Source organism: Oncorhynchus nerka, linkage group LG1 (assembly GCF_034236695.1).
Source record: "Oncorhynchus nerka isolate Pitt River linkage group LG1, Oner_Uvic_2.0, whole genome shotgun sequence".
In the NCBI taxonomy this organism is placed as follows: domain Eukaryota; kingdom Metazoa; phylum Chordata; class Actinopteri; order Salmoniformes; family Salmonidae; genus Oncorhynchus; species Oncorhynchus nerka.
In genome coordinates this window covers 11046661-11062688 of record NC_088396.1, presented here as the reverse complement: position 1 = coordinate 11062688, position 16028 = coordinate 11046661, and the positions used below count along the sequence as shown (strand labels likewise).

General features: G+C 39.6%; 1 protein-coding gene across 1 annotated transcript; it reads left to right on the top strand.

Moving 5' to 3' along the window:
• Positions 1 to 266: 266 nt before the first annotated feature.
• On the top strand, positions 267 to 15660 carry LOC115138997 (chondroitin sulfate synthase 2-like). Its single transcript, XM_029676206.2, has 4 exons — positions 267 to 906; positions 2525 to 3089; positions 8302 to 8484; positions 9205 to 15660. The coding sequence occupies exons 1-4, from the start codon at positions 617 to 619 to the stop codon at positions 10465 to 10467; spliced, it is 2301 nt and encodes a 766-aa protein (XP_029532066.1). The 5' UTR covers positions 267 to 616; the 3' UTR covers positions 10468 to 15660.
• Positions 15661 to 16028: the final 368 nt, after the last annotated feature.

The window sequence follows — 16028 nt, the reverse complement described above, 5'->3', positions numbered from 1 at the left end:
CCTACTTAAAACCGGGCCAAGGTCTCCAGGTCAAGTCAAAAACATATTTTATGAACAGTCTTGGAGCGAAATATTTGATTTATTTCACACATTAATCATGTATCGTGACTTTATAGTAAAAATATATATGTTTGGTTTTAACCCGCAAATCTGGACTTTGTGGTTGATTGAATGTGACTAGGTTGCCCTCTAGTGTGGCAACGCACCTCTAATAGGCTTTTCAGCTGAAGAGAGGATTTTCTTTTCTATAGCTCTTTATTTAAACCAACATTTATGTAGGCCGCAGTATTGTGATCTATTTGCCCATGGGCGAGGTTGATGGGTTTTATTTAACAAATTATGTGATTCAGTAGCATACTGAAAGGGTCCTGGAAACGCCTGCGCTTATGCATCTCTGACGGTTGTTTCATTGGGGTGGAGCTAGAGACCATTGACACGTAAGAATCCTGCTTTAATTTTATGGAAGAGGCTACGTAGGCCTACATCTTTTTAGTAGCGAAGGATGGTATTTTTTTATATAGCCAGCTACTAATATTTTGTATTTGGTTTGATGTACATAATTATCCAACGCGACTAAATTAGGCTGTAGAAAGGGCCTACATAGTCAACGTTGAGAATGAGATTCTCAATGTTTATTTCTCTGCTGAGGCCGATCGGGCCGGTTATTATCGGTATTTCTTTGGGCTTTACCTTAAGTTTACTTAGTGTGAATTGGGTGGAGGAATCTTGTTTCCTCAACGGGAAAGCGAGTGAAGAAATAAGTTTGTCCCAAGATGGGAATTCAAAAGGAGCAAGGAGACCCAATTCGATATCGACGGTCAAAGATGTGGACGCCGAGGAAGATTTTGAGCCAAGAATAGTGCCATATAAACCAGTCCAACAAAGCAAACCAAATCATTTTTTTCGGTAAGGATTCAAAGATCATGGTTGAAACCGGAATAGGTGAAATGTATTATTATAAACATGCCACCCTAGATCTTGTTTTTCCAGTTGACTGTCATGTCTGCCATTATTGCCCCCGATATCTTCAGCATGGATATTAGGCTATGTTACCAGTTAAACTCGTTACGATGTTGCCAATTGTCCTTCAGCAGTATGTGAGCCTAGGTTAATTAGGCATGGTTGTTTCCCCATCTTTATCCGTTTTTCAATTGGTTTGCAGTGTCTTTAACTCCTACACCTATTAGATGTCAAGCACACTTAAACAACATCAGACAGCAATTTATGAACAATATGCTTTTTTTATGTAGGAAATTGGCACAATGACATGTAATATCACATTGGAAATCAGTCAGTATTGGAGTAGGCTGTTATTGTGCCCACAAAAACAAAAATATATTTGAAAGGCCAACATTCCTGAAATGTAGAACTCATTTTTACATCCTTCACCCTATCAGTGGCATTCAGTCTCCAGCTACCAGAGTACACACAGTATTTTTCACCATAACAAACTTTTTATTGATATAGTCTACCTACTGTATGTGGAAGAATATCCTAAAAATGGCTTGCTTTGAACTTTGAACCATGTGCTTGACTGACCTTGTGTAGCATGCACAGCCAAGTTGTTCTGGTGTATTTACCCTCGACCATGAATTTATTTTCAGCAGTATTTGGGCAAATAACGATGGCTTAGGAGTAACTATAACTAAACAATGTTATTTTACAACTTTATTCTGTGCTGTAACATGACTGACTTACTTAGTCCTCCGGGTCCCTGGTGGGACATAAAGGCTGTAGCAACTTTCTGCCACTGGATTCTATCTTTGGCTACAGCTTGAAGAGAACCACCTCTACGAGCCCAGCCTGTAACACGAAGAACTGCCTAAATGTTATTAGACAAAATATGCAAGGATGTTTTCTCATCATAACCTTCACAACCGTGTCCGTGTAACACTGTTTGGTTTGATCTGAATAAAATGTAAAAAACAACAACATAAAAACAGGTATTTTTAGTTTTCAATTCATTTCATGAGGTTATAGGATTTTTTTTGCCCCTACTCCTCATGGACAGCTAGCCAGTAAACGAGATGTACTGGGTAGATACGTTTGTATTTCTATTATCACACAGACAGGTTGCTCCATTGCATGAGATAGAGCTTTGAGCTGCTGGGCCGGGGCTGTCCTCTGGTACGGACTCTTCAATCTTGGACTCTGTCCAATGACCAGGTTTCAAAGACAGACAATCCTTAATCATATCCCAGAAGAACACTGGACCTTGACTTCAATTAACCATAGCAAAACAATTACTGATAGGCATATCTACAGTGTGAATGATTGCAAGTGTTGAGCACAAGAACATGCATGAAAGGGTTGCTTTTGCAATGATGAACGAAGACTTTAAAAGTAAATTCTTTAAATCATTGAAATGCTGAGCTGCAATTTAATTACTAGTATCTTTGCTGTGCTGTCTATAAATATATGGACAATAACACGTGTTGTGTTTTTGTATACTTGTTTCTCTAGCTTTAACTTTTCACATTGAACATAGCAGCAATCACTTCATGAGAGTGTGTATGTTTTCCAGGGCTAAGTACATCAGTACAGAGCTGGGGATCCGGGAGCCCCTCTTCGTCGGGATCCTGACGTCCAAAAGCACCATCAACACATTGGGAGTGGCCGTGAACCGCACCCTCAGCCACCACCTGGACACTGTCGTCTTCTTCACCGGCATGCGCAACCGCAAAGTGCCCCACGGCATGTTCGTGGTCACCCATGGGGACGAGAGGCTCATATGGAACATGTTCCAGACCATCAAGTACATCTTGGAGCACTATGTCCATGAGTATGACTGGTTCTATCTGGCCCAGGACGACACCTACACCGAGGCAGACCGGATCAAACAGCTGGTGGCTCACCTGAGCATGGACCGGGAGCTTTACATAGGCAGCCCTGAGGAGTTTATAGGTGGGGAGATGGAGGGGAGGTACTGCTACGGTGGGTTCGGATACATTCTCTCCCGTACCCTGTTGCTCCGGCTCAAACCCTTCCTGGAGAACTGTAGGAATGACATCCTGAGCGCCAGGCCTGACGAGTGGCTGGGCAGATGCATCATTGATTATGCCAACACCAACTGTGTGGATGAGCATGAGGTAGGTTATGTATTATGGTCTTGTACAATTAAGTTGCAATGGCGAGAGTTATGTTCTATGGGTTTATGTTCCCTTTGTCCAAGAGATTAGGCCTAGTCCTAGACTAAGATGCATTCTTAAGAGATTCTCTATTCTAAGTGTTTTTGTTTTGTCCATGACTAGGCTTAATCTGTGTCCGAGAAAGCAGCCCCAAGTGATTGTCAGGAAGTGAATGTTTCTTTTGTCAACGTACCAGACCTGGGTTGAATACGTATGTTAAATACTTGAGCGACACTTGATTTAGTTCATCCAGTACAATGGAACAATTGGAATAGTCACAAAGTGGACATTTAAGTATTTTACATATGCATTTGGCTCAGATGTGCTCTGAGTTGAAACCCTAAGTCAACTGTCTTTCACTGGCCACTCCCCCCAAAAGATGAAACGGAGCCTGACTTTATGAGGCCTCATAAACTTTACACGGCCCTCTAACATGTAACTCAATCCGTTAGTGTAATAGGCTGGTTCCTGCTCAGTGAAAGCTGGACACACACACACACAATATAGCAAATATTGACGACGGTATACTACAACATCAACATAAGATCCATCTTTCAAGATCCACCAGCCTCATGTTCAAACACTTTATTTCCAATCCACTTTTGTCTTGAAATAAATAAATACAAATGATAATAGTGATATCTATAGAATAAGGCATGTTGCACCGTGGTAGTGCTATAACATAGTTATAACATCCATAAAGTGTTTTAACACTGCATGTTCTATAGAGACAGAGAGTTGTCTGGCTGGCTGTCTTTCTCTTCACACTGTGGCCCCTGATGGTCCTCTCTGCTGTGAAAGGGAGCTTTGCTTCTCCTGTTCTGCACTGACAGTCAGTGCCCCAGTGGAGTCCTGTCACAGTCACACCGCTTGTCCAAGTGACAGTTTAAAGACTGTGTACCTTTAAACTAACTACACTGATTTAATTTATTTGTATATGTTACCCTTTTTGGCTCATAGTGTGGCCCTTTCACATTACACCAGAATTTGTTCCTACACTACACCATTCTATAACAATACTATTTTAGAACCTTTTTACATAATGAGTAGTTAATTCAAGGCAGTTTGAGTGTGCCTAAACCTTTCTCTGTGGTATGTTAACTTCTATACCATTTTTCTCTCCTGTGGTCTGGCATTTGAGCAGGAAAACATTTTGTTTAAGAGTCTGTAGTGGAACAGAAACAGAGGGCCTGTTTCAATTCTGCATGGTTGGTCATCATGCCTCAGGGCCAGCACGACTCCAGCAGGGACCGACCTATCTATGAAGGGAGAAGTAGGGGAAAGGTCAGAAGAAAAAAACACGGGAGAGTGTTATTTGGAAGTGTGACTCACATTCCAAAGAACTGCGTTAAGAGTATATTAAAAAAAGGTTACTCAGTTATATGTAGCAGTGACATGTTCTTTAGATCTTTGCAACTCTTGAGATGTTTAGTTAACACATTTTACAGTCCGACGGTCGGTGACCTCTGCTCATGCGACTTAATTCTTTGGTCTTTTAATAGCTTGATCAGATCGGATTCACTTTTTCTTCCGACCCCTTCCTAATTGGTTAACTTCTTAAGGTGTGTACTGTGTTTATCCTAAATGGTCGTCGCTTTAGATTAAGTGGAGTCTTATTACTTATTATGGTCATTTAGGTGTTATTCGTACACTGATTCCTCTTAAGTTGTTGACACCATACATTCTAGCAGTGTTGTTCCTATGAAGCCATTTCAAAATGTTTTTTTAATAAGGGCATGTCCAGGTAAAAGGACCCATGAGAACCAACATGTAAAGTTCATAGAAGTTCATGTCAAATCTGGTGTCAGCTAAGTCTATATATATATATATATATAATTTTTTAAAATTAAGGCATATTCTTTTTTTCAACCATTTTCTATCCTAAATATTAGGAACAGGCAAGGGTTTTGATTTCTGGTCAAACAGATGGAAAAGGGATCTTTAAAAAAATTACCAGAAATATTCTTAAATGATTAGAAATACTGCGGGGTCCAAAATGATTGACACCCTTGATAAAGTTTAGCAAAAATGACTATAAAATAAATAATTAAAATACTGAGCTATATTGTATGCTAAACAAATTGGGAAATTATATTATTTTATACTAATACAATTGCTCAGAGAATGGTTTTGTTTAAAAACGTATACTTTTTGTAAGTCAAAAAGTTAGGGGTCAAGATTCACACCCTTGTTTTCAACACCTCACCGTGCGACGATGACGACACAGCCTCTTTATAAAATCCTTCCAGATACTTGATATCCTTCGTCTGTTCTTACTGACTGCACTCTTCAATTATGTCGTATACTGATTGAGAGGATCAGGTCTGTCTGTCTAGCAGCACAGCCAATGTGCCCATATAGTGTGAGCACTGGGAGTCTAGGCTACATTATATTAGCTCCCCACACATACTGCATAGAATTTAACACACTTGAATAAGGCAATATGTAGAAATGTATTTACTGTTCGCAAAACAATGTCCATGCTGTCTAGAACACTTTACAATGCAAGAAGATACCGGTAGCTTCCAGATTTTTTTAGGCTAACTTTCCTTGCTAGCTTACAGCAGAAGTGAACATCAATTCACTACCCTAGTACTTTGTTTATGATAATGCGAGCCATAATCAAAATATGCTGATTTCAAAGCTGATTGACACCAAAACACTTTTAATTCAGTTAATTGTTTCTCCCTCGCGTCTAAAGATGGCCTACATTTGTCTGTGTCACATCCTTCCCATCACCGGTCTCAGCTGACTGTGGGAATGTGCCTTGTGAATGACGTCATTACTTGGTCTTTCAGAGAGAGGGCACTTTTTATAATGTAATACATTTCTACTTCTATGAAAATGTTGTTGATCAGTACAATAAAATAAGTCCCAAATGGAAGGGACACAAATTGTTTGTTTAATCTGTAGCCCCATGAAATCAGTGCAAACAAGCTCAAAAACTCAATGCATGCACACACTCCTATTTAATATGCATTCACCTGTATTGTTAATAGCCCTGGGTTACTTCTTGATTTACACAGTTTATCAATAGAGATTTACCACTCAAATAAATGATTACCATTATGTAATTAAGTAGCTAGTCAAATGAATAGTTTTAGTGTATAATTGATTCATTAATGCAGACATGGCAATCTCAGAATTTATTTTACATCATATTTCAAATGTAATGATATTGAACTCAAAAGATGCCTAACAATTGAACAGAGCAGTAGCTGATTTTATTTGTCTGGAACATGTGCCATTCTGTGACTTTTGCTAATTTGCCTTTTTTGCCATGGTATTGTTTTGGTATCAAGTATCATGATGGTATAGAGTAAGTCAAAAAATCTGGTATCGTGACAACACTTTCGTTACGTGAAATGAGAATGCATGAGCAGAAAAGAACCCCATGCCCACGCCTGGATCTTTGCTGTTATGGGGCTATTTTGCTTCCACTGTTCCTGGGGCCCTTGTTAAGGTTAAAACATAAAAAGAAAACTGGCCTCCCGAGTGGCGCAGCAGTCTAAGGCACTGCATCGCGGTGTTGCGGCGTAACTGCCGCCTGGGGTTTGACCGGGAGTCCCATAGGGCGGTGCACAATTGGCCCAGCGTCGTCCGGGTTTGGCTGGGGGGGCTTTACTTGTCTCATGTTGGGGGCCGGGCGCCAGCAGGCTGACTTCAGTCGTCAGTTGAATAGTGTGTATTCCGACACATTGGTGCAGCTGGCTTCCGGGTTAAGCGAGTGGGTGTTAAGAAGCTTGGTGGGTCTTGTTTCATAGGATGTATGACTCAACCTTTGCCTCTCCTGAGCCCGTTGGGGAGTCACAGCGATGAGACAAGATCATAATCATGAAATTTGGGAGATAAAGGGGGTTAAAATTATTAAAATGTTCTTTCACATTTAAGAGCGTCTGCTAAATGACTTAAATGTAAATGTAAATGTAAACATAGCGTCCCCTCCCCAATGAAGGCTGTTTTTCTACCCAATGCATTCGCCAAGTAGCAGCCTATGGAAAAAGGATTTGGCTCGTAAGACTGTTTTGAAATAAATATGAATCCCCAAAGCATTACTAAAAGATCAAGTTTGGGAGCAGCAAAACAGTGAGCAGACATCACCCTTTGATCATTATTTCAGCCAGCTCCCATTATTATTTTTATTGTGCGTTAAACCCCCTCTATGTACATGTGTCCATATGCCCATCAGTAACAAGATATGAGATGATGCCGGTGACCCTCGTATTTAGAAACATTTACGTTATTTTCCTGTAACAATGGCTTGTTTTTCATTTGATTAAAAAGCTCAACTTTATGGTTGAGAACATTCATGGCTCACATGCAATGCAATTTAGAAGCTGTCTGCTATTCCTGGAGAAGTGCAAATGCCATCTGTATGATCCTTGCATGATTTTTATAAAACATTATATTTAGGAGCAGTAGTCTGTAACGGAGTGGACATTCCTCCCTTTCTCTTTATATTGGCTCCTGTGAGAAGTTTGGATGTGTGTAAAACCTACCATAGTCTACATTGTCTGGTGTTTGTACTATATTTTAACATAGCCTATTTAAAACAAGTTGTTTTGATTTATAATATTTTTTTCCCCCCCAGAAATATCAATATGTCCATGGCTCAGACATGGCAGAAATAACATAATTTACAGTAGGCCTATCCCCTATATCGGTGTGAATGCTATGTTAAACAGTGTTGAACTCTTGCAATTACATAGAACAATGTGAACTGCAAACACGTTCAAGATATTTAGCAAAGATAGGTTAGGCCTACATTAAAAAAATGATCTGTAGGCTATTTAACAAACTAGGCTATAACGGACTAACATTCAAATTGGAGTTGATGGCAATGCAAGACATAAAAGACCAGAAATATACACAACTTGAAGCAACCACATATTTAGCCCTGGAGCATGTTCTGATTGGCCTCAACACACCTACAACTTATTTATTCATCAAAACCCAGCCCTTTCTCGCCACCGCCAGCTACTGCGCCCATAATTCCAACTGTGAAAATAGCTCAAATATTTCTGACACACCCCTAGACCTTTAGCGCTACCGCCAGCACTAAGATTTACATTGCATTAGGTTTGTTGAAATACAGCCCAAAAATGTATAACTCAGTCTTTTTGTTTTCACCCAATTCCCACTTTGCTAAATGTGTGTCGATCTTTGTTTTCAGGGGCTGCAGTACTACCATTACGAAATGGGCAAGAACTCCGATCCGAGTAAGGAGGACAATATGCAGTTTAAAAATGCCTTGACTGTCCACCCGGTGTCTGACCCTGAGCAGATGTATAGACTACACAAGCACTTCACTGAGATCGAACTGCAGAGGACATACGATGAGATTGAGAAGCTGCAGGTAAAAACAGTCGAAACCTGAACACCACAAAACATCCTCTGTTCAGTGAACACTGACTGTAGTCTGTCTCCCTGTCTGTTTTAATTGAACATCAAGCGCTGAAGGCTTATTTATTTCAGTACTGTTCGGTAATGTTTGTTTTGTGAATGACTCAGCTGTCTTGGTTGAACATAAGCAGCATTTAATTGTAGCCATACAATATCACTGAGTACAGTTACATGAACACAATTATTGTGATAATAGAATATTGTGAATAGTCAGATTAATGTAAAAGTTTGATTTTAATAATTTACATGCTTTGCAAGAATTACTTTTTCCCTAATAATCCTGTTTACAAGGGCACATCTGAAAGCATTTGATAAATGCAGAAAATCGGCAATCAAAATCAAGCGACCATGTTAGTTTTGTGAAGCCTGAGTTTGGATATACAACGTTTGTATGTGAAAACTATTTCTTAGATGCATACTTTCAGTTTTTCCGAACTCACTTCACTCGCGCGAAAGAAGAACGCTTGCGTTGTTTATGCACATGCACAGATCAAATACAATTTTAATCGACGTGTGCTTACTTCGATTATGACCTTACACCGATTAAGATAAGCAGAGTAGGGTGTTTTATATGACTAATGCCATACTCGGCCTATTGCCATAATCAGTTCAATGTCAAGTTATTAGTGTGCATACTCACGGTCAGCTTTTGATTTTACATCTGTATCCACAGACGGAGATAAAGAATGTGAGTGAAGTGGCTTATGATGGCAACCGGAGCGCCCAGTGGCCCATTGGGATCAATCCTCCCTTTGAGCCCAAGTCCCGCTTCGAGGTCCTTCGATGGGACTACTTCACGGAGGAACAGGTGTATTCGTGCATCGACGGCTTCCCCAAGTGTGAACTGCGCGGTATTGATCGTTTGGACGTGGCCGACGTCATCGAGATAGCCATGGGGGAGCTGAACAAGAAGTACAAGCCTGTCCTCCACTTGAAGAAGCAGCAGCTGATCAATGGCTACCGGCGCTTCGACCCCACTCGGGGCATGGAGTACACCCTGGACCTGCAGCTGGAGGTAGTCAACCAGAAAGGTCACAGTAGCTCCATCACCAAGAGGGTCCACCTGGTGCGTCCCCTGAGTCGCATCGAGATCATCCCCATGCCTTATGTCACAGAGGCCACCAGAGTTCACATCATCTTACCGCTGAACGTTCAGGATCGAGATTACGTCAACCATTTTCTTGAAGTGTTGGCCGCAAATTCGTTTGAGACCAGTGAAAACGCCATCTTGACTTTCCTGTTCATCTACGACCCATTCGAGGCCCAGCAGGTCAACCAGAATGACATCTTCGCCAGTGTTAAAACCCAGATCAATGCCTACGAGCGCAAGTATCCAACAGTGAAGATCCCGTGGATAAGTGTCAAGACCGAAACCCCCTCTCAAATCAAATTCATGGACATCATCTCGAAGAAGCACCCAGTAGACACTCTGTTCTTCATCACTAACGTCAACACCAACGTCAACTCAGAGTTCCTCAACCGTTGCCGCATGAACTCCATCAACAACTGGCAGGTGTTCTTCCCAATCCACTTCCAGGACTACAACCCAGACATTGCCTTCCATAACCAGGAGCCCCCACCCGCAGTAGACCTGGTCAAGGACGCCGGACACTTTGACCGCAGTTCGTTCGAGGAGGCGTGCTTCTACAACACTGACTACATGGCAACGCGCACACGCATGGCCTCCGACATGCAGGAGAACGAGGAGATCCTGGAAACCTTGGATATCTACGATATGTTTGTCAGGTACTCAACCCTGCATGTGTTCAGGGCTGTGGAGCCAGCCTTGCACCAGAAGTACCACTACCAGGCCTGTAACCCTCGGCTCAGTGAGGACATCTACCACAGGTGTGTCCAGAGCAACCTGGATGGCCTGGGAGCCCGTTCCCAGCTCGCCATGCTGTTATTTGAACAAGAGCAAGGAAATAGCACTTGATCACACCTCGCTTAGAAACTTCTCCTTGAATGTGTGTGTGATTGGGTGTATGTGAATGTGTGTGTGCATGTTTGCGTGCATGTCTGTTTTAAAACTAGTGCAGTACATTCCTATATAATTTTTTTTTTTTACTGAATACAAAAAACCATGCTGGAACCAAATGGGGTGGTTTTGAACATTGAAAGTATTTTAAACCTTTGATTTGGTGGTCATGCAGGGATGCCTATATCAATATTTTTTTAATATATTAGAAAAGTTCTACATACATTTGATGTTGCTCTCAAGGGTATGGCTTTTAACCTGCACAGCTTTTGATACTTGGTCCTTTGCAGTTTAGTAATCACTACTAAAGCACATCTCAATATGTGTGCCTTTTAATGTCTGTCGGTCCTCTTGTATTTTCATGTCCCTTGTCACATCAAGCAAAATAAGTAGATTTACATGTACACATTTATCAATATTTGAGGCCTCATATTTCCACACTACACAATTCATATTTTAATGTGTAAGCTGGCATCTGAAATATAGATTCACTCTACTCAAAGAAGTTAAACGGAAGGAAGCTTTATGGCACTGACGTAATCAGATGCACCGTGAGATTACTGTTCGGTTAAGAGGATTGGACATTATGTGTCGGTACTGTAGGTCCCCGTAGGTGAGGTAGAAAACTACCCCTCTAGGGGTCTCTTTAGGAGGTTGCAGCATTACACATTCTTTAAAAAAATCAAATAAAAAGCATATGATTGTCTGTTATTTAGAATAGGAAATCATGTCATCTTTATCTGTTACATTTCTATCTGCAACACTCTAAACATTTCACCCCTCTGAATACACAGTTAGATACTGTATGTTTCTCTGACCATATTGCTGGAGAGTCCTTGAAAATAACTGAGGCCAACTTTGTGACTGGACTAGTTGACATAAGTTGCTGGTTTCAGTATGTACCACACTAAAATGTCATCTCAATATATTAAAGTAGCAATTTGAAAGCAGTTGCATTTTAAGAATGTCGTTATTGAGGGCAATCAGGATTGTGGTTTGTAATGTATACGTTGGTAGTCAACGTTGTAACATGAATGCTATTACATTTCTATTACATTTCTATTGCATCGGAATATACCTGAAGATATACAGTTGAAGTCGGAAGTTTACATACACCTTAGCATTTCAACTCAGTTTTTCACAATTCCTGAAATGTAATCATAGTAAAAATTCCCTGTCTTAGGTCAGTTAAGATCACCACTTTATTTTAAGAATGTGAAATGTCAGAATAATAGTAGTGATTTTTTTTCAGCTTTTATTTCTGTCATCACATTCCCAGTGGGTCAGAAGTTTACATACACTCAATTAGTATTTGGTAGCGTGGCCTCTAAATTGTTTAACTTGAGTCAAACTTTTTGGGTAGCCTTCCACAAGCTTCCCACAATAAATTGTGTAAATTTTGCCCTATTCCTCCTTACAGAGCTGGTGTAACTGAGTCAGGTTTATAGGCCTCCTTGACTTGTGTCATGCACAAAGTACATGTCCTAACAAACTTGCCAAAACTATAGTTTGTTAAGACATTTGTGGAGTGGTTGTAAAACAAGTTTTAATGACTCCAACCTGAGTGCATGTAAACTTCCGACTTCAACTGTACATAGTTTGAAATCCCATTGATATTGACATTTCCCTGCAACATTTCTGCCAAGTTATAATAATAATAATCAGAATTATTATTATAATTGTTGTATATATACATTTCCATGGTACCACATTGTAGCCCTCAATATGTAATAGTTTGGCATCAAGCAAATAGCTGTACACTGCAATTTCCACTCAGTATTGTGCAAACAGAGGCCTTTTGAGTGGGTGCAGCAGGTACCAGTAACCTGAGAAGTAAAATATGTGCAATACTGTATATGTATATATGAACAAATTCTAACGGTCCATTCAAGGACAGGGATTTTATTTGTTTGACATGTGTTGCAAATTGAGAATATGTTCTAAAGTTATATTTATAAAGCTTATACCAAGCCAATATCCTTTGTAACACTGAATGTGACATGGCCTACATTGAAAATAGACAGTGAAATGACGTTGCAACGAGCAGCAGCGCAGATGTTGCGATGAGACGCAAGACTTTGTTCTCATACAGTCACACACCGTATCTGCGCGTGTGTATGGGTTCGTACGGGACCGAAACTGCTGAGAAGTTTAGCCTCGCGCTACAACGCTCTTATTTGTTGCGGAAGTTGACCCACTATGTTGTTGACTTTGTGCATCTATGTCCTTTCGCTGAGTCTATAGTACCTTTTTTAAGACTTTACTGACATTACTGTTTTGTGTATAAATGAATACACTACATTTTTAAAGATTTGATTTGTATTGTATTATACTGAAAGAAACACTATGGACACTGAATCTATCATGAAATGAATACATACTAAAAAGAAACAACCAAATGCCCTTGTAAATCTAGATTTTACATGTACAGTGCCTTCAGAAAGTATTCACACCCTTTTACTTGTGTGTAACTGATCTACACACAATATCACATAATGTCAATGTGGAATTTGGTTTGTAGAACATTTTAGAAAGGAATAAGAAAAATGAAAAGTCAATAAGTATTCAACCCCTGTATTCAACCCCCAAGCATAGATAAGTTCAGGAGTAAAAATGTGCTTAACGAATCACATAAGTTGCATGGACTCATTCTGTGTGCAATAATAGTGTTTAACATAATTTTTGAATGCTACCTCATCTCTGTACCCCACACATACAATGAATTATATGTAACTTCCCTCAGTCCCACAGATTCAACCACAAAGATGTGGGAGGTTTTCCAATGCCTCGCTAATTACACTTTGGATGGTGTATCAATACACTCGAAAGATACAGCCGTCCTTCCTAACTCAGTTGCTGGAGAGGAAGGAAACTGCTAAGGGATTTCACCATGAAGCCAATGGTGACTTTAAAATGGCTGTGATAGGAAAAACTAAGGATGGATCAACAATGTAGTTACTCCCCAATACTAGCCTAATTGAGTGAAAGGAAACCTGTACAGAAAAAAAACTATTTAAAAAAAAAAAGCCATCCTGTTTGTAATAAGGCACTAAAGTAATACTGCAAAAAATGTGGCAAAGCAATTCACTTTTTGTCCTGAATACAAAGTGTCATGTTTGGGGCAAATCCAATAAAGCACATTATTGAGTACCACCATCCATATTTTCAAGCATAGTGTTGGCCGCATCATGTTATGGGTGTGCTTGTAATTGTTAAGGTGTTTCTGGATAAAAAAGAAACAGAATGGAGCTAAGTACAGGCAAAATCCTAGAGCAAAACCTGGTTCAGTCTGCTTTCCACCAGACACTGGGAGATTAATTCACCTTTCAGCAGGACAATAACCTAAAACACAAGGCCACATTTACGCTGGAGTTGCTTACCAAGAAGACAGGGAATGTTCCTTAGTTGCCGAGTTAGTTTATTTACTTAGACAACCAAAAAAAGTAGATTTAACAATGAAAATTGTTGTCTAGCGATGAACAACAACCAATTTGACAGAGCTTGAAGAATATTGAAAAGAATAATGGAAAAATGTTTCAAAATCCAGGTGTGGAAAGCTCTTAGAGACTTATCCAGAAAGACTCACAGCTGTAATCACTGCCAAAGGTGCTTCTACAAAGTATTGACTCGGGGGTGTGAATACTTATGTAATTGAGATATTTCTGTATTTAATTTCAAATAAATTATTACATTTTGAATTCAGTCTAACACAAGAAAATGTGGAATAATTTTAGGGGTATGAATACTTTCTGAAAGCACTGTATATGATTTTCCAAGAGGTTTTGCTAGAGACCATTTGAAATTACAATACATTATGCAAATTCAGAATGATGAAGCTCAAATAGAGATTTCCATTGTTTCCCTTGTATCTGATGTGTGTAAATATAATATGTAAGGGATAATCCACGAGGGGCTATGCGTTCTATGTGGAAGGTGTGACCTTCCACGGAGTTGCATTATTTTCCAGAGAATGCATAGAGCCCCGAGTTGATTATCCCTTTTATACCATGGCTATAATTTAACATATTTGCCACTAGAAATGTGTTAATTTGCCTGTAGAAATGTGTTCAACATCCACTGAAGTAGCTAGCGAGTTTACTAGATGGCTAGTTGCCATGGTCACCAAAAAGACTTGCTAGTTTAGCTAACCAAACCAATCAGTCCTAGCTTGTTATTATGAAAATCGAATTCAACAATACCAATACTGTTTTCAATTTGACTTTTGCTTTCAAAAGCAACTAAAAAAACATGTAAAAATGAGCTATTGCCATTGAATTCTACTGCGCATGTGTTATTTAAGCAATAAGTCACGAGGGGGTGTGGTATATGGCCAATATACCATGACTTGTGGAGTGCTTGGATACAGCCCTTAGCTGTGGTATATTGGCCATATACCACAAACACCCGAGGTGCCTTATTGCTATTATAAACTGGTTACAAACGTCATTAAAAAAACATTTTTGTCATACCCATGATCTACCACGGCTGCCAGCCAATCTGCATTTAGGGCTCGAACCACCCATTTTAAAAAGGCAAATAATGCCCACTCTAGGATGCTCTTTGAGCCAATCTGGAAGGACTATTAAACAATTCCATGGTATGTCATCTAATTGTTATGACAAATCTTCAGTTAGTAGCTTTGTTTAGGTGAGGCGATGGCGTAATCGACATTTCCTGCTTTGCATTTTACACTGTTGACTATTCTCTGTTTACTACCAGTGTAAATATTGGATTCAGTCGTTTTGAAGTGTCCAGTGTATGTTTCTAATGGTAGTGTTAACCTAGCTCATTATTAATCTAATTGAGAAACAGTGACCACTTGGGAATTCAATCCATATCATCCCCATAAAGAAGCTGACCAAAGTCTGTCCAGACCTATATTAAAAAGGTCCTGTGTACAGCACAAGCTGTAAATTGTTCCACCCCCCCGCCCGTCTATAGGACATCCGTTACAAAACAAATAACCGCAGAACACTTCCAACCTACAAATGGAAAATGAAATAATTATTGGTAAATCTTCTGTTACAAACATGTTCCATGTCATATTACTGAGTACATCACTATTGTGTAGATACAAGACTCAATGGTGTACTGAAATCCTCAATGAACTGTGAATTATTGTAATGATGGAATAAACAACTAATGTGTGAACATTTTGTCTTAGTTCCTTTTTTTTAAGTGTGGTTTGGTAATGAACTAGCATGTACAGTAGAAATGGTGAGCGGAGCATTAGCTTTGGGAGGCAGTGGAGTCAGCAAAGCTAATGTTGTCCTTTAGGTGTCAGCAAAAGAGCACAATCATTCAGCCATGGTCAAATGTCAGATGTTAATCAAACAGGTGAAAGACCAAGTTACTTATATGTTCAAAACTGCACAAGTTTCAAAGCCAATACACTATATTATCTTTGGTATATTCTGTATATATTAGCATATTCTGTATATCTTATCCTTCCTATTTATACTGAACAAAATTATAAATGCAACATGTAAAGTGTTAGTCCCATGTTTCATGAGCTGAAG